This window comes from Choloepus didactylus, chromosome 3 (genome assembly GCF_015220235.1).
Source record: "Choloepus didactylus isolate mChoDid1 chromosome 3, mChoDid1.pri, whole genome shotgun sequence".
NCBI lineage: Eukaryota > Metazoa > Chordata > Mammalia > Pilosa > Megalonychidae > Choloepus > Choloepus didactylus.
The window spans coordinates 95,173,368-95,198,945 of NC_051309.1; the positions used below are offsets into that span (position 1 = coordinate 95,173,368).

The 25,578-nt window shown below is 37.9% G+C and overlaps 1 protein-coding gene across 1 annotated transcript in view; it reads right to left on the reverse strand.

Annotated features, from left to right (window-relative positions):
* Positions 1–25,578, reverse strand: part of LOC119529633 (broad substrate specificity ATP-binding cassette transporter ABCG2-like) — a 42,452-nt gene that overhangs the window by 8,998 nt on the left and 7,876 nt on the right. The window contains exons 2-8 of the mRNA XM_037830229.1: positions 24,530–24,589; positions 23,847–23,961; positions 22,231–22,383; positions 14,001–14,158; positions 9,663–9,814; positions 8,159–8,263; positions 7,275–7,522 (exon numbers count right to left, since the gene is read on the reverse strand). Of these exons, the coding sequence (XP_037686157.1) occupies positions 7,275–7,522; positions 8,159–8,263; positions 9,663–9,814; positions 14,001–14,158; positions 22,231–22,383; positions 23,847–23,961; positions 24,530–24,589 (991 nt within the window). The remainder of the gene's footprint in view (positions 1–7,274; positions 7,523–8,158; positions 8,264–9,662; positions 9,815–14,000; positions 14,159–22,230; positions 22,384–23,846; positions 23,962–24,529; positions 24,590–25,578) is intronic.

Sequence of the window (25,578 nt, forward strand, 5' to 3'; positions counted from 1 at the left end):
GGTGTAAAACAAATTTGGAAAAAAAGAATTCATTAAGCCTGGCATATTCTCAAGACTCTCAGAATATACTATACTTCATGTGAACAGATTAGGCTTTCAAGAATAAAGGATGATGACTCTGTCAACATGCATGCATGTACATGTATATAAAGAGTCTGAGAGGTCCAGGAAGAGCACAGCTGGGAAGGGGGACCCACTTGGAAACCCCAGGGACCCTAGGCGAATACCAAGGACTTGTGAGTCAGGGCAGAGACAATCTGTGGAAAGACTGAAATGAAGGCTTAGGCTCCTGCAACAGCCTTAAGTCTCCAGGGACACATGGGAGGTTTGATTATTAAAGCTTCCCTGTCTCCCTAACCACCCAGACACAAGCCCCACATTCAGGGTGGACAGCACCAACAACACACTCAAACTTGGTGCACCAATTGGACCCCACAAGAATCAGACCCCCACACACCACAAAGACAAAGTTGGGGAGAACTGACTTGAGGGGAATAGGTGACTCATGGACACCACTGGCTGGTTAGTTAAAGAAAGTGTACGCCACCAAGCTGCAATTCTGGTAAATTAGGGATCAAGTAAAGCAAATGCCAAGAGGCCAAAAACAACAGAAAATCTTAAAGCATATGACAAAACCAGATGATATGGAAAAACCAAACCCAAACACCCAAATCAAAAGATCAGAAGACACACAGTATTTGGCACAATTAATCAAAGAACTACAGACAGGCAACAAGAGCATGGCACAAGATATAAAGGACATGAAGAAGAGCATGGTACAGGATATAAAGGACATGAAGAAGACCCTAGAAGAGCACAAAAAAGAAACTGCAACAGTAAATAAAAAAAATAGAAGATCTTATGGAAATTAAAGAAACGGTAGGCCAAATTAAAAAGACTCTGGATACTCATCATACAAGATTAGAGGAAGGTGAACAACAACTCAGCCTCCTCGAGGACCACAGAACAGAAAATGAAAGAACAAAAGAAAGAATGGGGAAAAAATTTGAAAAAATCAAAAAGGATAGCAGGGATATGATAGATAAAATAAAACATCCAAATTTAAAACTCATTGGTGTCCCAGAAGGGGAAGAGAGGAGTAAAGGTCTAGAAACAGTATTCAAAGAAATTGTTGGGGAAAACTTCCCAAATCTTCTACACAATATAAATACACAAAGCATAAATGCCCAGCGAACTCCAAATAGAATAAATCCAAATAAACCCACTCCAAGACATATTCTGATCAGACTGTCAAATACTGAAGAGAAGGAGCAAGTTATGAAAGCAGCAAGAGAACAGCAATTCACCACATACAAAGGAAACAACAAAAGACTAAGTAGTGACTATTCAGTGGCCACCATGGAGGCGAGAAGGCAGTGGCATGACATATTTAAAATTCTGAGAGAGAAAAATTTCCAACCAAGAATCCTTTATCCAGCAAAACTCTCCTTCAAATTTGATGGAGAGCTGAAATTTTTCACAGACAAACGAATGCTGAGAGATTTTGCTAATAAAAGACCTGCCCTACTTCAGATACTAAAGGCAGCCCTACCGACAGAGAAACAAAGAAAGGATAGAGAAATACAGAGAATTTTAACAGACATATATAGAACATTACATCCCAGGTCACTGGGACACACATTCTTCTCTAGTGATCACGAATCTTTCTCCAGAATGGACCATATGCTGGGATGTAAAAACAAGTCTCAATAAATTAAAAAAAAAGAATTTGTTCAAAGCACATTCTTTGACCACAATGGAATACAAATAGAAGTCCATAAGCATCAGAGACTTGGAGAAATCACAAACACCTGGAGGGTAAAAAAGAGGGGGAGATGAAAACATTCCCGGATAATTAAAACCTGAGGGACTTCACCACCAGTAGATCAGTCCTATAAGAAAGAGTTGAGCAGGCTGAAAGGAAGGGACACTAAACAGTTGACTGAAACTACATGAAGAAATAAAGATTACCAGTGAAGATCACATGGTAAATATAAATACCAATACTACTGCATTTTTCATTTATAACTCCACTATTTACTTCCTACAGGATCTAAAATACATACACTGTAATGATTAAGCAGTGGTTTTGGACTCAATGTAAAACACGTAATTTTTGACAAGAACTACATAAAGGTGGGGGAATGAGAGAGTAAAGGAACATAGTTTATGTGTCCTATTGAAGTTAAGTTGGTATAAAAGATAAACAAGATTGTTATAGATTAAAGATGTTAAATTTAAGCCCCATGGTAAACACAAAGAAAGTATCAGAGAATATTATCATAGAGATGAAAAGTAGAGTAGGGGTTCCGAGAAGTGGGGGAAGGGGCAATGGGGAGTTAAGAAATGAGAGTAGGGTTTCTGTTTGGGGTGAAGGGAAACTTCTAGAAATGGATGGTGGGAAGGTGACAGCATTGCAACATTCTAAATGTGATTAATCCTACTAATGGAATGCTAGGGAGAGGGTGGAATGGGAAGATTTAGGCTGTGTATATGTTTCCACAATTGAAAAAAAAAAAAAAAGAGTCTGTACTTTCATGCAGTGTAATTTTCAAAATATCCAGACCTTAAACTTGTAAAGAAATGTTCATAGCAGCTTTATTCACAATGACAATAGTGAGAAGCAGAAACAGCCCAAAGATTTGTCAATAGATGTATGTATAAGCAAAGATATATCCATCTGTGCCAGTTTGAATGTATTATGTCCCCCAGAAAAAGCCATATTCTTTGATGCAGTCTTGTGGGGCAGACATCTTGGTGCTGATTAGATTTGCATGGAAATGTGCCCCACCCAACTGTAGGTGATAACTCTGATGAGATATTTCCATGGAGACATGGTCCCACCCATTCAGGGCGGGCCTTGATCACTGGAGCCATATAAATGAGCTGACGGGCAGAGGGAACTCAGTGCAGCTGTGAGTGACATTTTGAAGAAGAGCTACAGCCAAGAGGGACACTTTGAAGAAAGCACAGGAGCTGCAGATGAGAGACAGTTTGAAGACAGCTGTTGAAAGCAGACTCTTGCTTCAGAGAAGCTTAAAGAGGCCAAATATCCCAAGTGCAACTAAGAGTGACATTTTTGAGGAACTGCAGCCTAGAGAGGAACATCCTGGGAGAAAGCCATTTTGAAACCAAAACTCTGGAGCGGACGCCAGCTATGAGCATTCCCGGCTAACAGAGGTTTTCCGGACACCATTGGCCATCCTCCAGTGAAGGTACCTGATTGTTGATGACTTACCTTGGACACTATGGCCTTAAGACTGTAACTATGTAACCAAATAAACCCCCTTTATAAAAGCCAATCCATCTCTCGTGTTTTGCATCCTGGCAGCATTAGCAAACTAGAACAGATTGGCAGTGCTAAGAAGGAAATTTATTGCCCTAAATACCTATATTAAAAGAGAAGAGAGAGTAAAAATTGAGGAATTAACTGGATTAGCTTTTATAAAGGGAGTTTATTTGGAACACATCTATGTCCATTCATTTAATGATTTGTCTATGGCTGTTTTCATGCTATATTGGCAGGGTTGAACAGTGAAGACAAAGACTGTATGTGCTACATAGACAAATTATTTACTGTCTGAGCCTTTACCCAAAAAAAGTTTGCCTACTCCTGCCCTAGGCTAACATTCTAGTATTTACAAATCTTAAAAAGGGTTAGCCCTGTAGGTAGATGCTCTCAGAGAGAAAAGGTTCTATCTTAATTTTGTTCACTGATCTGAACATCGTTGGAATTCCTCTTGCGGAACTGCGTTCACTAAAGAGTCAAGAAGACTAGACAATGCAACCTGGAAGCATTGGGCCTGGAGTTTGCATCTGAATGAAGCAAGGCACCAAATGATGCAGAATCCCAGTGTACTGGAAATGCCCCTGCCCAGAGCTGCCCAGAACTGCCATGTATGCTGCTTGGACAAGACACTTATAAAACATTTTCAGAGGCAAGAAAAATTGACTTTACAATTTAAAAAAAGAAAAAAAGAAAATCTGATCCATAAATCACACACAAATACAAAATCAACTCCACTACATCATTTCGTTGTTGAACAATGAGTTGCCCATGTTGATCTCATTGAGCAGACTTGTTTCCAAATAACATTGTCTACTCCAAAAGAATAAAAATGTGTCCTTGATCTGCATAACACAAAAGAGCCTATGTTCTGATAGAAATGCCAAATAAAAGCACTAAAAATGTTGGGAGCAATTAGCAGTATGTCTTAAACAGGAATAGGTTCTCGATATTGAAACATAGAAGGAAACAGCAACAAATTACATATTTGAATGTGGTTAAAAGGAGGAAATGTTAGGTTGTGTATATGTTCCTAGAATAAAAATTTTAAAACAAAACAAAATGTAGTACATACAACACAGTGAACCCTAATGTAAACTATGGATTGTAGTTAATAGTACAATTATAATAATAATCTTTACTTGTAACAAATGCACCACATTAAAGCCAAGTGTTAATAAAAGGGGGTAGGGGCGGGCAGGTGGGAACTCTACACAGTTTTTCTATAACCTACAACTTCTCAAATTAAAAACAAATTATATCATTTAATAACCCAATAAGAACAGATAAGCTATCGTGGGTAAATTTAACATTCTGGGAATGCCCAGGAATGACTATGGTTTGTTAATTTCTGGCGGGCATGGTAGGAACAAGTTCACAGAAATGTTGCTATATTAGGTTATTTTCTTGGGGTAGAGTAGGAACGTGTTGGAAGTAAAGTAGTTATTTTAGATTAGTTGTCTTTGTCTTATTCCCTTGTGTTGGTTGGTTTGAAATGTTTTTTTATTGTAAGTTTTTAAAAAAAATTTTTTTTGGATATAGTTAATAGTTAATTTAAAAAAGAGTTAATTAAAAAAAAAAATGAAAAAAATATTCAGAGCCTCCCTGAGGAGCTGGGGGAGAATGCAGGGGTTATGGACTTCCCCACCTCAATGGTTGCTGATGTGCTCATAGACATCAGAGACTGGTGGTTTGATGGGCTGAGCCCTCTACCACAGGACTAGCCCTTGGGAAGACTGTTGCTGCAAAGGAGAGGCTAAGCCTCCCTATAATTGTGCCTAAGAGTCTCCTCCTGAATGCCTCTTTGTTGCTCAGATGTGGCCCTCTCTCTAGCTAAGTGAACGTGGCAGGTGAAATCACTGCCCTTCCCGCTACGTGGGATCTGACATCCAGGGGTGTAAATCTCCCTGGCAACGTGGAATATGACTCCCAAGGAGGAATCTAGACCTGGCATCATGGGATGGAGAACATCTTCTTGACCAAAAGGGGGATGTGAAAGGAAATGAAATAAGCTTCAGTGGCAGAGAGATTCCGAAAGGAGCCGAGAGGTCACTCTGGTGGGCACTCTTACGCATAGTATAGACAACCCTTTTTAGGTTCTAATGAATTGGAATAGCTAGTAGTAAATACCTGAAACTATCAAACTACAACCCAGAACCCTTGAATCTTGAAGACAATTGTATAAAAATGTAGCTTATGAGGAGTGATAATGTGATTGGGAAAGCCATATGGACCACACTCCCCTTTGTCCAGTTTATGCATGGATGAGTAGAAAAAATGAGGAGGGGGGGAGGCACCCAGTGTTCTTTTTTACTTTACTTGTTCTTTTTCTCTTTAATTTTTATTCTTATCACTTTTGTGTGTGTGGTAATGAAAAGGTTCAAAAATTGATTTCGGTGATAGACTCACAACTGTATGATACTGTGAACAACTGATTGTAGGCTTTGTATGACTGCATGGTATGTGAATATATCTCAATAAAATTGAATTATTAAAAAAATTGAATTAAGAAAAAAAATTAGAAGGCAATGGGATTTAAGTATGAAAATTGTGGTGCATGTGTTAAAAAAAAAAGTAGTATTTCATTAGAGCCAATAATATGCCATCATTTAGTACTCAAGAGAAATTTAATGATTGATAAATAAAAATAAACACCTAAATTGGTTTCTTCAGAAAGGACAGACAAATGTGGGGAACAGTAGTATTTTGTGTGGCAGTGGAGTCTGGAATAACAGAAAAACAAAAAAGGAGCAATGTCTAACAACCATTAACAGAGCCAAAGGAGGAAAAGAACATTATCTCATTTTAAGAGAAAATTAATCTAACAGTGAATAGCCTTAGATTATTTTATGGAACCTAAGTTTGCTAACTACTTTTGTACAAATTGCAATCTCTTTGAGGTATCTTGTGCTCTCCTAAAAATAGAAGCACTAAATAAGGAAGGCCAATTAAAGGAACAGCAAGTACACACAGGCTCTTCCATCAGACAGCAATCTGCCCCACACTACCAACAGGTGTATCCAATGCTAGGTAGCTAAGTGAAGGCTTCCCTGACCACTGATTTAAAAAGACTGTACAAACCAGCCCTTCTCCATACCTCTCCCTCCCTTTCCCCTTTCTGCTCTTTTTCTTTCTGCACACCGTCCCTGTTAAATTTCCTCCACAGCCCCTTTTAACCATCTGCAATACTATAAGTTTTGTTTTCTGTCTTGATTCACTTACTGTCTTATGTTCATAAGCAAATAAACTCCATGGGATCAGGACTTTTGTTTCTGCCGATTTTGTTCGCTGCTATATGCGAGACCCCAGAAAGGAGTACAATGATCAATAAGGATTTTCTGAATAAATCAGTGAATGAAAGTGTACAGCTACTAGAAAACCTCAAATGTGGCTAAACATATACTTTACTTAATTTTTGAAAAAGTATTTTTTCTACAAGTACTACCCCTTACAATTTGCCTATATCAACAAAAATTCTGAATTAAGCAGTCCAAGAAACCACTAAAAGAAAGCTTTTCATAAACAAAAACTTAATTGTGTTTCACTTGTTCTATTGACAGCTTCTCTATCCCAGACTGAGTGGGGATAACAAATGGAAGGGTGGGAAGATGATAAGCATAATCCTGAAGTTGATTATATCAAACCCTCACATTCCCACATGAACATTTCAGAACATAATTAAAAGAATCTTTTTTTTTTTTTGGTATCATCATAAAGTTGTACATTTATCACCACAATCAGCACTTGAACATATTGATTACTACAAGAAAAATTGTTTTTTTTTTAGCAATAAGAAAAAAATGATAAAAAGAAAAATAACGTCATACATTACAATATACTAGTAAGGACAGCAAATAACACCACTACCAAGAATCCCATATCCCTCCCCTATATCCCCCTCTCATATACATTTAGCATTGGCATATTGCCTTTGTTGCATTTAATGGAGGTATATTACAATGTTACTGTTGACCATCTGTCAGGTTACCTGAGCTATAGAGGCCTGGGGATTACCCAGTAAGTTTTTGAATGAACGTCTGGAAACCCATCTGAGTTGGTGACAAAATGAGGTGGCGTAGGAAATCTCCTTGAAGGCTAAGCTCTTCTTTTTCTGACCCACTGAGAGTTCCTCTAATTCCGCTTTCATTTCTCTGAAGAAGGTGGAATTGACATAAAACTCAGCTAATTTATGTATTAGGGGCTTATCTCCTCTGGCATCTTCGTCAGCTCCCTCGGCTTCAGAATAAAAGCAGATAAAGAAGGTAAACATGATTAGCAGGATAACAACGGATTTAGCCAATTTTTCTGTTACCCTTTTCTTAGATTCTTCCCTAAGGCCTTAACTTTAAAGTTTGAGGATAGAAAATTCTAGGATCTGTCATTATTTTACACATCAGAAAAATAAATGACTATTTCCATAAACTTACAGATACAGAGAAACCCACTGACCTCTTCCTAACTATAATATTTGGACCTTGCCCTAATTCTTTTAAAAATAGACTTCTTAGCATGGGAGTTATAATTCTTAATACAAAAACCTGGCCTTTGTCCTTTACCATGTGAGAATGCATTAATTGCCAAGTTCCTTATTTCAAAACACTATATAAACAATAAGCATGTTTACTTTGTAATGGAAATTCCTGCTTAGAATTGATAGCAGGTGCATTTATAAACTAAATCATAAATGCCCACAGCACTCATGGACCACAAAACCAATACAGATGGACTGGTATCAGACCATTGCATTGACATAAATTCACAAAGCCTTGTTTGAATGAGCCACCTCATTGCCAAATTTGGGCCAATTCAATTAGGAAAAAAAATCTGTGAATCTGAACTTTAAAAATCTGTAAACCTAACAGATTCACGTACCTTCACTGTCTTCTTCCGTTCTGTTGAATACCACAGCAGAAGAGTCTCCATTAATGACATCCAGGAAGAAGTCTGCAGGGTTATTATAAGGCTCACAATGGTAACCTACAAAAGAAGGCAAGCCAGGTACACAGACTTGATGGTCTTGGAAAATAAGGAGGACTCACTTTCAGGGGGTGAAAATGACCAGCTGAAGGAGAAAGAATTTGTCAACTTACCCTTATCTTCTTTCTTTGATTCTTCTCCCCTAATTTACCCAATCTTCTTATATTTTCAACCACATAATAGTTCAACAATTCTCTGTCTCCCAGGGGGAAAAACAACAGACTCCAAAGTGATGTTGAACTTCTGGAAAGTCTTACTTTAGTGCTTGGTCCTTACCCTCACAAGACCTGAAGCAGCTATCAATATGCTGTGGTGCTTATCAATACTTCACCAAAAATCTAAATATAGGTCCAAGAAAAAAAAAGTTGGAAAAAAATAGCTGGAACTAATGCTTCTTAAAGCAAGGCAAAAAGGAAAACCCAGCTTAGGGCACAGCAGGGTTACGCTCAGGGAAGGCCCATGGTACTCTTCTCTCTCAGTCTACCTAGGGACCGTCTGAACAGCAAAGACTGCTTCTCCACCTACCAAATTTGGAAATCTAAATTATCATCTGCTATGCTGCTGCAATTCCAACATAGAAAACAAATCACCAGAGCAGCATTTCCAAGAGAAACTGGCCAACCCAGAACACTTGAACCCATACCTCAATTTCTTGTGTGGCATGATCATCTGAATGCAACTCTCCCTAGACCAATGGAGGCATGACTATTTTAAAAAGATAGAAGCTAAATAAAAACAAATTTAGGGTCATGGTACTGCTGTATACTCATAACCAGATATTTCCAAAATGAAGCAGACTGCATAATGTCCCATGGAAAATTACACATTTCCATTTGAAAGGGAAAGAATCAAGCATCCAGAATTGTCAGAGAAGTTGGCCCATCAAAGTCAGATTTATGATTAGCCATGCCAGTGACTCACACCCACTCAAGGCCTAAATCTGCAATCTAATATACCTAAAAAATTAATTTACATGTCCATGAACCCTCATCAAGGCAGACCGACATTATGTACAAGGGAGAAAAATGATAAAGCCTGATCTGTTATACAGTCAAGAAGACAATGATTTGAGGGTATTAACAGGCTTTTCCAAAAATGTTCAACTGACAGAATAAGTGCATGTGAGGCCAACCCATTAATTAATGAACTTTTTAGGAAAAGGTCACCAAACTGGGAAGCATACCTATACACACATGCAAATCTAGTCAATTAGGACAGGAAAGAGATCTACGCAAGACGCAAGTGCTGCAAAATGAAGACAATTCTAGCACAAACTGACCAGAGATGTTTTGGAGTACTGGAAACTATGGTACTTCCACCCAAAGATTAAACAGCACTCCTGTTCACCCCCTTTGTTCACTTTCAGGATGCTATTACTGCATGAAAAAGTCAACCATACCCGCTGATGCAAAGTACCCCAAGGCCTCTGAAGCAGGCCCATGGAACATTAGTCTTCCTGAGGCCAGTAAGGTGAGGCTATCAAACAACTTGAAGATGGAATAACGAGGCTGATGAATGGAAAAGATGATTGTTCGTCCCTGTTTAGACATCCTAAAGTTAAAAGTGAGAAAATAACGAGTCATTAAACATCTGGAACATCTGCATGTCCTGGTAAAATACTTCAATTCTGCCTTTAGATCATTTGTTCCTGAATCATCTAGATTTTATATTGTTGATTTCTCATGTCATATTATCTACCTTATAGTTAGGGAACCTAAAATTCAAAGACTAGGGTTTCTTTAAATGTGGTACATGGACAGTCAAGAATCAACTAGATTACAGTTAAAAATGCAGATTCCTGGGCATTTGTCCCAGACCCACTGAACTAGAATCCTCGGCAGCTGGTCTAGGGAATGCATATATTTAAGAAGCACACCTGGTAATTTCTAAGCACATTCAAGTTTGAGATCTACTATTATGGACTAAAGATTTAAACAATGGTCTGATACACCATTCTCACTGATCATTTAAGTCTTCTGGCTCTTTATGAATTGGTCTTCTTTCTTCTGCCCTAATAATACAGTTAACATTACTGAGCAGTTACTATGTCTTTGGCTAAACACTTTCTATTAATCTTGTAAATTTTGTAAATTTCTTATAAAATCTTGTAAATTTTCCCAAGATTGTTATGATTTGGTACCAATATGATTATTGCCTTCATTTTACAGATGAGGCTTAGAGACCCATTTTAACAGATGGGTCACAGTTAGCATGTTAGCAGAGTTGGGGTTTTATGCAGGATCTAATTCAATGGCCCAAGCATAGCTAAACTACCCTTTCATAGGAATTACTGCTTATAGGTTGAAGAAACAAAGGCCAAAATTAGTGTTTAAAAACTTTTAAAATATGTTATGAGAAGAATCACTTAAATTTCTAAGCACTTTTTAACCACCTACTGTATGCTACCAGTTTATACAGGGTTGCCCTGGCTGGAAGAGGATCAAGACAGTAGATAAATAATTTGAATACAATATGGACTTTAACAGAAGTAGCTAAGGGTTCCTTTTCAAGCAAAATAGGAGGCTATAACCCAGCCTAAACATATCAAGGGGACCAACAGGAGAAAGCTCAGTGAAGAAAGGGAAAGGGTACTCCAGGTAGAAGGACCACAGCAAACAAAGTTTGCCCATTCATAGTGAAAAAGCGTGTCTATTCAGGAAATTACAAGAAGTTCAGAGTTGTTGCAGAGCAAGGTGTGTGTGTGTGTTGGAGTTGTGGGGATGGGTAGAAGGTATCTAAAGAGACTGCAGCAAAAAAACTAGTCCAATGATGAAGCCTCTCTTTCAGAAGCTGAAACTTTCATCAGTAGGTAAAATAAGGAGCAGGTAAATGATTCAAAGCTGGGAAGTGGGTTTGTGTTGGAGTCTTACTATGCAAAGTTTGGTCTGAGTACCAATAGCATCAGTCTCTCCTGTTAGAAACAGAATCTTAGGCTCAATTTTGGAGCTATGGAAACAAAATCTGCATTTGAACAAAACCCCAGCTCATTACTATCACAGTAGGGCTTGAGAAGGGCTGTGTTAGAGCTTTCCAAGTATGAAGAAGGATCCTTGGGTGGTAACTAGGTGGAAACATAAAGAAAATATACTATTTCATATTGATTCATCATTCTGTAATGAACACTGTTAACAGAGTTAGAGAAAAATATAAAAGCCATGGATGTACTCTCTAACTGAATCTGAACTCCAGACCCATTACTCAGACCTTAACTTACATGTGTAATTGACATCTCAAACTTAGGTTGTCTAAAATCAACCTTTCTTCCCATTTTCCCTTTTCTTCTCATCCTGGCATTAGAGACTTACTATCAGAAAAAGTAGGGCAGTGATAGGAAGGGAATGCTATGTGAAAGCGATGTGCTGGCAGCTTAAGGAGTGCAACGGAGGAGGGAATCTACAGAGAAGTAGCCACAGTGGCTGGGAGCAAATAAGTTAATTGATTGAGCAAGTAAGTAAAAATATTGAGAGAATGGGAGCCAAGTTTCTCATTGTCTAAAAAGGAATTTACAAACATGGAATGGGTAGAGACTAAAAACAACACTGACATGTTAGGAATTGGAAATAGTATAATGAACTCAGATTTTTAAATATGTATACACTGACAGATACAGCAATAGCTATAGATGTATGTGCATCTTTCTATATTAAAAAATACATGAACACATGTACATGTGTTTACTTCCTGACTCTGAGCAGATCTAGAAGCAATGATGCACTAAGCAGAGAGTACTGAGCAACCAGATCTTGGTTTTCCAAATATTCACTGTGCCAGAAGGAAACAGGGCTCCTTGGAGAAATACCTGGTACAGGAAAAGTAGAAGATGAGTCTGGAATGTCTTCTTGACCATAAAGTAAAGAAATGCTTGAAAAATTATGGGGATGTGTCAAAAACACACATACGCCTGACTGAAGGGGCTCTGTAACTAGCCAAATCAGGGTTCATTTAATCATAAAAATAATGATTATAATCCATGGAATTGAACAGGAACATGAGCAAATATGAATAAATAAATTGAGAAGGAAAACCTTTTCCTTACAGTGGAAAGCCAACAGAAATATGTAGAAAGATGATGGAAATAGAATATCACCCACTGGCAGCCATCAGACTAGTAGCTGATACAGGCAGGAGTGGTCAGCGCATGCAGTGAGGAATGGAATACTGTCATAATGCTGGTTATCTCCCCACAGAATACTAATCAATTACAAAGGGAAAAATAGTGATTTGACTGTGGCAAAAACCAGCAGATACCACCACAACCAAGTGATCAAGGTTAACAACACCAGTCGTGGGAGAAGTCAAAATCATGCACCTTTGACGTGATGCACTGAGCAGAGCAGAGCGTGACTACTGCGGTGTCCGGGCCAAGAATGCATGACCTGAGTCTGGTCACGAAGACATATCACATGGACCCAGGTTGAGGGTCGCCCTGCAAAATGTACTTTCCAAGACTCTCAAGGACATGGGAGACAGGGAAAGACTGAAGAACAGTTCCAGATTAGAAGAGACTATAAAAGACGTGTTCCTGGAAGGATCCTGAGTCAGAACGGAAAAAGAGACGTTGCTGGGCTAGCTGGTGACGTCTGAATGGAGTCTATTGATGATAGCATCAGTGTTGACTTCCTAATTGGGAGGTTTATGCAATACTAACAAAGGAGTGCCCTTGATTTTTGGAGCAATGGAGTATAATGTCAGAAAAAGACTAGTTGGGGAGGGAGAAAGGGGTGAGAAGGAAATGTGGTGAAATGGAACCAGTTGGGGAATCTATGTGAGGGGACATAGAAATTCCTTGTACTATTCTTGTAATTTTTCTGCAGGTTTGAAACAATTTTTTATTTACTTTTAAAACTGATTTTTTAAAAAAGATTCTCCAAACTGGACTTTCGAAATTTCTCCTCTAAACATGTTCTTCTTGCAGTCTTGTTTCTTGATAAAAGGAAATTCCATTCCTGTTACTCCATTTTCCCTGTTTTTCAGGCTCCAAATCTTAGGTGTCATCCTCTCAATAATCACATCCCAGGACTAATTTATGAGCTAATCCTGTTGGTTCTATCTTCAAAACATATCCAGAATCCAACCATTTCTTACCACCTCACTACCATCCTAGTCAAAGCTATCATCATGTCTCAACTGATCAGCCCCCTTACTGGCTTCCCTGCACTCACCCTTGCCCAAATTAAGTCTTTTCTCTACACAGCTGCCACTCCTCTTATTTTAAAACTCTCTAAGGGCTTTCCATGTCAGCCACAGACAGTGAAAGCTATAGTTCTTACAGTGGCCTCCCAGATCTATTTGATCTGCCTCACACCCAATTCCATCTTTATGTCCAATTCTAACCATTCCCCACTCCTCCTAGGTCACTAAGTTCCAGTCCCTTTGGTCTCCCTGATGCTCCAAATACAAGAGGCCTGCTCTGTATTAAAGCCACTGGTTATTCCACCCAAATAGAACTCCTTTCTCCTAGACAGCCAGGTCTCACTTGCATCATTGAGGTCTTCCCTGATCAACTGTTATATAAAATGGTACCTCTTCCACACCACAGCCATCCTTCTCTATAATCTTACCCTGCTTCATTTTTCTTGGTAACATTTACTGGTTTATTGACCATTTCTCTCCACTAGTGAAGGAAGATTGTTGTTGTGCTCACTGCTGAATCCCTTGCACCAAGAAAAATGTCTGCTACATAGTAGGTGCTCAGATATTTCATGAATAAAAAAGAATAATGTTCCAGAGCATCTACCTCTTCAGGAGCAAAAGGACTGCATTTGCTGTGCTTGAATCTAAACCAGTTGTGGGCTCATCCAGGAATAAGATAGAGGGATCAGTAATAAGCTCCATTCCGATACTTGTCCTTTTCCTTTCTCCTCCAGACACACCGCGGATGAACTGTGTTCCAACCTGAAACACAAATCTTTATTAATAATAACAACAGCTACTATTATTTGGTGAGCTCCTAATACATACCAGCTCTGTATGACACACTTAATCTCATTATTCTTGTTTATTCTGAACAAATAAATTTACCAGGTAGATTTCTCACTCATCAGATAATTAAACTAAGGAACAGCATAGAGCTGTTAAGTGCCTAAGCCTCATAGAGGCCCAAAGCCTGTGCTTTTAACTGTTCCTTCATCGCTAAAAAGTCAAAGAGCATGTTCCTTGACTTTCAGGGATGTAAGTCTCCTGGGACATGACTTACAGGGATGAGCCTGGCCCTGGCGTTGAGGGACTGAGAGTGCCTTCCTCACCAAAAAGGGAAAAATAAAGGTAAAAAAAAAAATGAGGTTTCAGTGGCTAAGAGATTTCAAACAGAGTCAAGAAGTCGTTGTAGAGGTTACTCTTTTGCAAGCTTCAGCCAGATATTACAAATTGCCATGGTATGTTAAGCCTCTACCAACAGTATTCCTGAAAACCCTAAAGAAAACCCAGGGCTCTATCTAAGACTGTATACAAGTTTTACTTATTAAGTTTATTTTCCAGAAACTTAAAACCTCCAGATTGTTTCTATGCCAGATAAGCTGTGAAACTTAGAAGTACCAGTCTCTGAGACCATCAACCAGTTGCATTCCCCTACCCCATAATGTTGACACCCCTTTTCAACATGAAGAAGTTAGAATGGTCATTGCCAAAATATCCCTGAAGATTGAGAATATCAAATGAGAGGGAAGAGATGTAACAGAAGCTAGGATTTAACAAATGATTATGACTACTGGATCATTATGTAGGTATCTCTTTTTTAGTTTCTAGAGTATTAGAACACCCAAAAGGAAATACCTGAAATTGTGGAACTATAGCCCATACTATACTTTGAGATTTACTCTATAACTACCTGTTAAACAGTATCTTGGAATTTATCATTCTTCTGTATATATGTTATATTTCACAATAAAAAATGTTTTTTAAAAAAGAGCATATTCCTTATCAAGTCAAATATTTAGTATTAAGATAATAAGTTGAAACACTGAAAGATATTATATAAAGATACAATGAAATCACAATCTAAAAAGGGTGACATAGGCAGGAGAAGAAAAGGTAAAAGTATCTATTATTTACTCTCATTCTTACCACCACCATGACCACCACCATCAACCCCCTCCCCCGCCACGCCCCCCAACACACACATAAAGTCACAAAGAAGATTTACAATAAGAGTGTGGGCTTGTCAGCTAGGAAAATCCACTTTCTACCACACCACATTAGCACCTCTTTAATCACACAAGGCTTCTCAAATTGATGCTATCTATACCCCAACAGAATTCCTGACTCATTCTTTCAGACAAATCCAGAAGGCAGGATATTCTGAAAGGCAACTGGTCCAGTCTTTTCAAATTAGACAATGTCTTTGTGTGTTTGCGTTTGAGGAGTCAAGAGGCAGGAAACAATTCATGTACTAAGAGTCTTCAAAGATACAACAATCAAATGGCACACATGGTCCCTGATTTGATCCTATCAACAACAGAGCTATAGAAGACATATTGGAGACAATTTGGAAAATGTGAATGAATATAGCTCAACAAAGATGGTACTTAGACAGTTAGTTTTATTAGGTGATAATGATATTGTGAGAATGTGAGCGTATGTCCTTATTTTTTCTACTAATGCATAAAAAGTACTCAAGGGTAAAATACGATATTTATAACTTTTTAAAACATACTTCAGAAAGAAAAAGATGAAGCAATTATGGAATAAAAGAGGTTAACAAATGGGAGATCCAGGTGAACAGTACAAGTAATAATAGTATTCTCTATTTATTTCAGCTGTGTTTAAAAATTTAACAAAATGCAAAATTTTTAAAATGTACTATTTGAATCAGTTAGATAAATCAATTTGCAGAAGCCAGGAACTGTGCCTTCAGTAGATTTTCCCTGGAAATCTAAGGAAGAAATTTAGGGCAATGACTGATTAAAGATAGGAAAAAAAAAAAAGAGTGGAAGAAAATATATTACGGCAAAGACAAGATGAAATGAACAGAGCCAAACCAAAGGAAACCCTATGTGCCGGTTTGAATGTATTATGTCCCCCAAATGCCATTGTCTTTGTAGTCTTGTGGGGCAGACATTTTGGTGCTGGTTGGATTTGCTTGGAATGTGCCCCACCCAGCTGTGGGTGATGATTCTGATGAGATGTTCCCATGGAGGCGTGGCCCCGCCCATTCAGGGTGGGCCTTGATCAGTGGAGCTATATAAATGAGCTGACTCAAAGAGAGGGAACTGAGTGCAGCTGTGAGTGACATTTTGAGGAGGAGCAAGCTTGCTGGAGAGGAACGTCCTGGGACAAAGCCATTTTGAGGCCAGAGCTTTGGAGTGGATGCCGGCTGCCTTCCTAGCTAGCAGAGGATTTCCGGACGCCATTGGCCATCCTCCGGTGAAGGTACCCGATTGCTGATGTGTTACCTTGGACGCTTTGTGGCCTTAAGACTGTAACTGTGTAGCAAAATAAACCCCCGTTTAATAAAAGCCCATCCATCTCTGGTGTTTTGCATTCTGCAACATTAGCAAACTAGAACACCCTATCACTCATAAAATGAAAATAAGTGTTAAATGATGTCATCACAGAGTTATTCTTCTAAATAAACACAGTTTTGAAATACACTTTACAAAAAACATGGTCAGAAAGATATGAAGCGGCAGTCAATAGAATACTCCCATTCTTCACTACCTTTCAATAAGGAACACCACAGTAAATAAACAATAGCTATCATAATCCAAAACACTCATTTTCGCCTACAGCTTCAAAGGTCCTCTCAACAGACTTTCCCTACCTATTATCCAGCTGTTGAATTAACTCATTCGTGTAATTTCTGCTTCCTACATAGCCTACAGAAGCAGAAATTACTTTTGTCTCTCTCACCCACAACTATACCCCTGAAACCTGGAAGAGTGAGAGTCTGTAAATAAATATTAGTAGAAGAAAGCAAAAGAGAGGAAGGGAGGGACAGGATATAAAACTGCCAAAAGAAATGTGGAAAAATAACTGAAATGCTACCCAAATTTTCAAAAAAATCCCAAGGAACTAGAAAAAGAACAGCAAACTAATCCCAAAACAAGGAGGAGAGAAAGAACAAAGATTGCTCAGAAATTAATGGCATCGAGAACAATAAAAAAAACACAACAGAATCAACAAAACCAAAAGTTGCCTCTTTGAGAAGATCAATACAACTGACAAACCTTTACCTAGACTGACAAACAAAAAAGGAGAGAAGATGCAAATAAATAAAACCAGAAATTAGAGGGGGGACAATATTATTGAACCCAGAGAAATAAAAAAGATCCTAAGAGGATACTATGAACAAACGGGTGACAGCAAATTAGGCAATCTAGATGAAATGGACAATTTCCTAGAAACATATGAACAACTCACATTAGCTCTAGAAGAAATACAAGACCTCAACAAACCAAACACCTCCCAACAACTTCCTCTCCTAGGTTATTACTCATATTCTCACAAACATTGAGGGCTACCAAATTAGTAGGCCAAGCCCTCGATCTGGGGGCTTGCCCTTATGAAGCTTTGTTACTGCCAGGGAGCAGCTAAGCCTACTAAAAATTGTGCCTAAGAGTTTCCTCCAGAGAACCTCTTTGTTGCTCAGACGAGGCCTCAATCTCTCTAAGCCCACTTGGCAGGGTAACTTACTGCCCTTCCCTCTATGTGGGACATGACTCTCAGGAGTGTAAATCTCCCTGGGAACACAGACATGACTCCTGGGGATGAGCCTGGACCTGGCATTGTGGGACTGAGAAAATCTTCTTGACTAAAAAGGGGAAGAGACATGAAACAAAACAAAGTTACAGTGGCGAGAGATTTCAAATGGAATCTACAGGTCATTCTAAAGGGCATTCTTATGCACTACATAATATCCCTTTTTAGGTTTTAGTGTGTTGGAATGGCTAGTGGGAAATATCTGAAGCTGCTGAACTGCAACCCAGTGGCCTTGATTCTTGAAGATGATTGTATAACTATGTAGCTTACGCATGTGAATGTGTGATTGTGAAAACCTTGTGGTTCACAGTCCCTCTATCCAGTGTACGGATAAGTAGATGAGTAGAAAAATGGGGACAAAAATTAAATGAAAAATAGGGTGGGATGAGGGGGATGGAACATTCTAGGTTTTCTTTTTTACTTTTTTTTTTTTTGGAGTAAGGAAAATGTTCAAATATTGATTCTGGTGATGAGTGCACAACTATATGATGGTACAGTGAATAAATGGTTGTACACTTCAGATGACTGAAGGTTATGCAAATATACCTCAATAAAACTGTATTTAAAACAAACAAACAAACAAAAAATCTCCCAACAAAGTTAAATTCAGGACCAGACAGCTTTACAGGTGAATTCCACCAATCATTCCAAGAAGAATTAATACCAATCCCGCTCAAACTCTTCCAAAAAACTGAAGAGGAGGGAACACTACCTAACTCATTCTATGAAGCCAACATCACCCTAATACCTAGCCAGATAAAGATACAAGAAAAGAAAATTATAGAACAGTCTCTCTAATGAATATAAATGTAAAAACCCTCAACAAAATACTTGCAGATCAAATCCAACAGAATAATAAAAGAACTATAAACCATGATCAAGTGGGTTTTATTCCAGGTATGCAAGGGTGATTCAACATTAGAAAATGAATTAGTGTAATACACCATATTAACAAATTGAGGGGTTGGGAAACCACATGATCATCTGAATTGATGCAGAAAAGGCATTTGACAAAATCCAGCATTCTTTCTTGATAAAAACAGTTAGAAAGACAGGAATAAAAGGAACCTGCCTCAACATGATAAAGGGCACATATGAAAAACACACAACTAATATCGTACTCAACAGTAAAAGATTGAAGCTTTCTCTTTAAGATTGGAAAAAAGACAAGGATGCTCACTGTCAACACTGTTATTCAGCATTGTGTTAGATGTTCTACCCAGAGCAATTAGACAGGAAAAATTAAAGGCATCCAAGTTGGAAAAGAAGTAAAACTTTCACTATTTGCAGATGACATGATCCTATAGTTAGAAAGTCCCAAAAACTCTACAACAAAGCTACTAGAGCTAATAAATGAGTTCAGCAAAATGGAAGGATACAAGATCAATACACAAAAATCAGTAGTGTTTCTTCTATACACCAGTACTGAGCAATCTAAGGAGGAAATCAGAAAAAATTTCCATTTACAATAGCAACTAAAAGAATCAAATATCTAGGAATATATCTAACCAAGGATGAAAAAGATTTGTATTCAGAAAACTAGAAAACATGGCTAAAAGAAATGAAAGACCTAAGTAAATAGAAGGACATTCTGTGTTCATGGATTGGAAGATTAAATATTGTTAGAAGATCAATTCTACCCAAATTGGTTTACAGTATTAACACAATCACAATCAAAATTCCAACTGCCTCCTTTGAAGAAATGGAAAAGCCAATTATCAAATCTATTTGAAGGGGTAAGTGGCCCTGAATAGCCAAAAAACATCTTAGAAAGAGAAGAGCAAAGTTGGAATACCCACACTTCCTGACATTCAAGCATAATACAAGCCTACAGTGGTCAAAACTGTACCGGCATTAAGATAGACATATTTATCAATGGAACTGAACTGAGAGTTCAGAAATGGACCTGCACATTTATGCTCAATTTATTTTTGACAACTGGGACAGAACAGTCTCTTCAACAAATGGTACTGGGAGAATTGGCTGTCCATATCCAAAAGAATGAAAGAGGACTCCTATCTCACACCTTATACAAAAATTAACTCAAAATGGATGAAAGATCTAAATATAAGCCAGGACCATAAAACTTCCAGAAGAAAATGTAGGGATGAATCCTCAAGATCTTGTGGTAGACAGTATGACAAGCCCAAGCCAACAGTAGTCCCAAAGACTCTAAAGAATACCTGCATCCCTATCTGAGACTCCATAAGTTTCACTCACTATGTTTATTCTTCAGAAACTTAAATCCTTCAGAGAACTCCTATGCCAGCTAAATCCCAAAACCCAGAGACAATAGCCTCTTCAAGAACATCAACCAGATGTGTCCCCTTTTCCCATAAAGTCAATACCCCTTTTCAAGATGAACAAGTTAGGGTGGTCACTGCCTAGATAACCCCAAGATTGGGAAAATGATTAAACTAGAGGAAGGGATAGCAACAGACAAGGTAGAATTTAACAAAGGATTATGAACACTGAATCTCTATATAATTTTCATCTTCTTAGTTGCTAGGATATTAGAATGGCTAGAAGAAAAGAAGTGAAATGCTGGAACTGTAACCCATAGCATGCTTTGAAATTTTTTCTACAGCTACTTGTTAAATTGTAATTTGAAAGTTATTGCCTTTTGTATATATGTTATATTTCACAATAAGGAAATAACTGAAACTATGGTACTGTAATTGATAACATTTTTGGAAATTTCCCATATAACCACTTGTTAAAGCATACTTTGTAAGATATTACCTTTTGGCATATATGTTATATTTCACAATAAGGAAATAACTGAAACTTTGTAACATAACCCATAACATTCTTTGAAATTTGCTCTCTAGATTGCACTTGGAAAGTTATCACTTCCTTGTATATGTCACATTCTACAATAAAAAATACGATTAATTAAAAAAAAGATCTTGTGGTAGGCAGTGATTTCTTAGACTTGACAACCAAAGCACAGGCAATGAAAGAAAAAATAGATAAATGGCACCTCCTCAAAACTGAAGACTTTTGAGCTTCAAAGGATTTTGTCAAGAAGGTGAAAAGGCAGCCTACTCAATAGGAGAAAATATTTGGGAACCATATATCCAATAAGGGTTTAATATCCATAATACGTAACGAAATCCTACTGCTCAACAATAAAAAGACAAAAAACACAATTAAAAAAAATGGGTAAAAGACTTTGGGACACATTTTTCCAACAAGGAAATATAAACGGCGAAAACAAGCACATGAAAAGATGCTCAACATCACTAGTTGACAGGGAAATGCAAATCAAAACCACAATGAGATACCATTTCACACATACTAGAATGGCCACTATCAAACAAACAGAAAACTGCAAGTGTTGGAGAGGATCTGAAGAAACAGGAATACTTATTCACTGCTGGTGTAAATGTAAAATGGTACAGCTGCTATGGAAGACATTCAGGCAGTTCCTCAGAAAACTAAATATTGAGGTGCCCTATGACCCAGCAATTCTGCAACTTGGTATATACCCAGAAGAACTGAAAGCAGTGATGTGAACAGACACTTGCAGACCAATGTTCATAGTGGCATTATTCACAACTGCCAAGAAATGGAAACAACTCAAGTGTCCATTAACTGATGAATGGATAAACAAAATGTGGTACAAACATACGATGGAATATTATTCAGCTATAAAAAGGCAAGAAGTGTTGATGCATGCAACAACATGGATGAACCTTGAGGACACTATGTTGAGTGAAATAAGCCAGACAGAAAAGGACAATATTGTATGATCTCACTAATATGAACAAAATATAAGAGCAAACTCAAAAAAAAAAAAACAAAACAAAAAAAACAAATTCCTAAATTGACTGGATTGGAAGCCTATTTACAGCAAAGTGAAGCGTAAAGAGTGAGAACTCTGAGATTCTAGTCATTTACCAATTCCAGAAATACACCTCAAGAGCAATGGAACAGAGTGCCTTGGAGGAAGAAAGGAAGAATAGCTAGAAGTGGGAAAAGAAAATAGGAAGAAGGAAAGCTAGAGGAAAGATACTGGATTATGCATGACTTAAAACAACTAGGAGTGAAGGATCAAGATCTGTAATCACACTAGACCATGTTATACTTCATTTCCAGAATTCAATCATTGTTAGATTTTTCCAGGTTAATTCACTTTTCTCTTCATTATATAAAGCAACCACTTTTGACCAAACACATTATAGAAAATTTCTGCATAAGAGTTATATGATCTACACAGATGAGATCTTTTTTGCTCGCCACAATATTATCAGTTTTTTACATATTACCTTGGAATCTGCCACTTTATCCAGACCCAATTCTTGAATGAGCTTGTTAATCCGTTCATTTTTCTCATGATTCATCATAGTTGTTGGAAGCCGAAGGGCTGCTGAGAACTGTAAATTCTCTCTCACTGTCAGAGTTCCCATCACGACATCATCCTTAAGGCAAAATGGCATTTTAACAAGGTACATCAAGTCTCTTGTATCATCATTCTTTACGATATGTAACTTAATCCACAAAAATAACATATCCCAGATATGTTCTACTTAAGGAAGAACTTTCAATTATATGAATTAAAATGATTTCACAGATGCAAAGTCCGATGGAATAATTCTCATCTCCTATCTGTATACCCAAAAGATCACAGGTAATTATAATTACCCCAGCAGACACTTTCCACATTGCTTTATACAAGGATTTGCCAAAACATCTTTCTAAGCTAGAGGAAGGAGAGGCCAAGGTAGGGCATTAAAGTAAAAGAGTAATATCTTTTTGAAACGATATGATAACTAGAATGGATATTATTCCCCTTGAAAGGGTCATGTTGCAGATTCTCCCTGCCTTTTTTTTTTTTTTTTTAATCATCATTTTATTGAGATATATTCACATACCACGCAGTCATACAAAACAAATTGTACTTTCGATTGTTTACAGTACCATTACATAGTTGTACATTCATCACCTAAATCAATCCCTGACACCTTCATTAGCACACACACAAAAATAACAAGAATAATAATTAGAGTGAAAAAGAGCAATTGAAGTAAAAAAGAACACTGGGTACCTTTGTCTGTTTGTTTCCTTCCCCTACTTTTCTACACATCCATCCATAAACTAGACAAAGTGGAGTTTGGTCCTTATGGCATTCCCAATCCCATTGTCACCCCTCATAACCTACATTTTTATACAACTGTCTTCGAGATTCATGGGTTCTGGGTTGTAGTTTAATAGTTTCAGGTATCCAACACCAGCTACCCCAATTCTTTAGAACCTAAAAAAGGTTGTCTAAAGTGTGCGTAAGAGTGCCCACCAGAGTGATCTCTCGGCTCGTTTTGGAATCTCTCTGCCACTGAAGCTTATTTCATTTCCTTTCACATCCCCCTTTTGGTCAAGAAGATGTTCTCCATCCCACGATGCCGGGTCTACATTCCTCCCCGGGAGTCATATTCCACGTTGCCAGGGAGATTCACTTCCCTGGGTGTCTGATCCCACGTAGGGGGGAGGGCAGTGATTTCACCTTTCAAGTTGGCTTAGCCAGAGAGAGAGGGCCACATCTGAGCAACAAAGAGGCATTCAGGAGGAGACTCTTAGGCACAAATACAGGGAGGCCTAGCCTCTCCTTTGCAGCAACCATCTTCCCAAGGGTAAAACTTATGGTAGAGGGCTCAACCCATCAAACCACCAGTCCCCTATGTCTGTGGTCATGTTAGCAACCATGGAGGTGGGGTATCTCCCTGCCTTTAATACTATGAATCTTATGAGAGATTATGGAGGTGGTATAAAGAAAGCTGGTTCCACATGCATGTCATGTAATCAACCAGAAGCAGACAAAACTATCTGCTAAAGTTCTTACCCACACAAGAACAAAAGAACGCTAAAATGCAGGCCCACTGACACTTACTTGTACCACATAACCTGAATTACATTTGAAATTGGCAGGTCGAGGTGCTCCATTTATCAAAACATCTCCAGATAATCCATGTGGATCTTTCCTTGCAGCTAAAACATCTAACAACCTGTAAAAAGAAATACATGTATTTTTTCCCTCCAATCCAGGCCATATTTCTTATCTACTCTGAATCCAATTCCTGCTCAAATTAGAAAAGTAACTGGGCAAGAAATTCTATGATGGAACTAAAATTAAATATATCTTTAAATTCTCAGTTTCCTTTTTTTCATTACACGCTATGACAAAGCTCAAAACATGAAAGCAAGACTGACCCATAACAGACTTTCCAGCTGAAGTTTACCCCACATCCTTTCCTACTGCCTTGATCTTGGTGATCCCAACACAATTTGCTCTTTTATCTAGGATTCGAGCTTTCATTTATACCTGATATTCCTTCTTCCCACTTTAATTTTTATCCTCCTCCTCTTACTCCCCATTAGCCTCTATTCCTAGGACTGACCTAATAAGACCAGGGGACAGAACAGTAACCTAGAACGACTGAATGTTCCCCATGGAGCCTAGAACAACATCGGACATGCAGTAAATGCTCAACAAATATCTGCTTACGTAAAGTGGTTTTAAATAGCATAGTAGAATGCCAAAGAAAAAGCTCTGTTATGCTCTGTAATACTCACGAAGATTTGCCTCCACCTGTAGGTCCCAGAATAGCATTGAGACCAGGTTTCATGACCCCACTGCAAATAAAAACAAAACACTGACTTACTGCCCCACTATAAAAATGGGTTTCATTAACTTAAGGTATGCATTTAATACACACAATGAAGGTAATGAAATTACAGACTAAAAAAAAGCACAAATAAACTCTGAAAGAAAACGAATCATCACTTAATAGAAGTCAAGTATACAAAGGGTATTGATCACTAATCACGATCTATAAGAAATATGGCTCAAGTCCCTCTAGATTCCTTTCATGTATCCTCTTAAACCATTCATATATTTTGGAAAATGACACATCCAACTTTCAAGATTCCTTGAAAAAAGTGACAGATAGTAGTGAAGCAACCCTGCTCCACTTCTAACACTGTGTGAAGCACATAACAGGTTCTGAGTAATGTTTGATGATGACTTACTAGCTTGTCAAGTTCTACACAGTTAGATACATCTACAGATTTCTAGAATCACCAGTCACGGTGTTCTCAAGGCTGAAATCCAGTCAGACCAAGAACCAATACATCTTAAGCAGAAATCTAATGGTGAGCCACTGGAATAAAGCACTTCGGAGGACAAAAAGACAAATCACCAGTTAATGACCGTCAAGAAAATCTAATTAGAAAACTAAAATATATACCCTAAAGATGTATCATTCACTTCCTAGTTAAATGTCAAATAAGTAGATCAGAAAATTCTTATGGTTTAGAAGTGGGAGACCTCACTTTCTTAAGGTATAAACAACATGTGTGTTTGAAATAAGTGGATGTTTAAGGGCAATAGATATTCAGGTAGGGAGAGTAGGAAAAAATTAAGGGAGTATTGACTATGTAGAGACCAAGAAGAAGGCAAACAGTTTGAACTTTACCCTGAATGTAGGTTATGTTAGGTTATTTGTTTTTCTTCTTCCTTTCTTCGGTTATGGTTTGTTAATTCTCTTGGGGTATGTCAGGAACATGTTGGAAGCAATGTAGTTATTTTACGTTATTTGTTGGTTCTTATTTCTTTGCTTTGG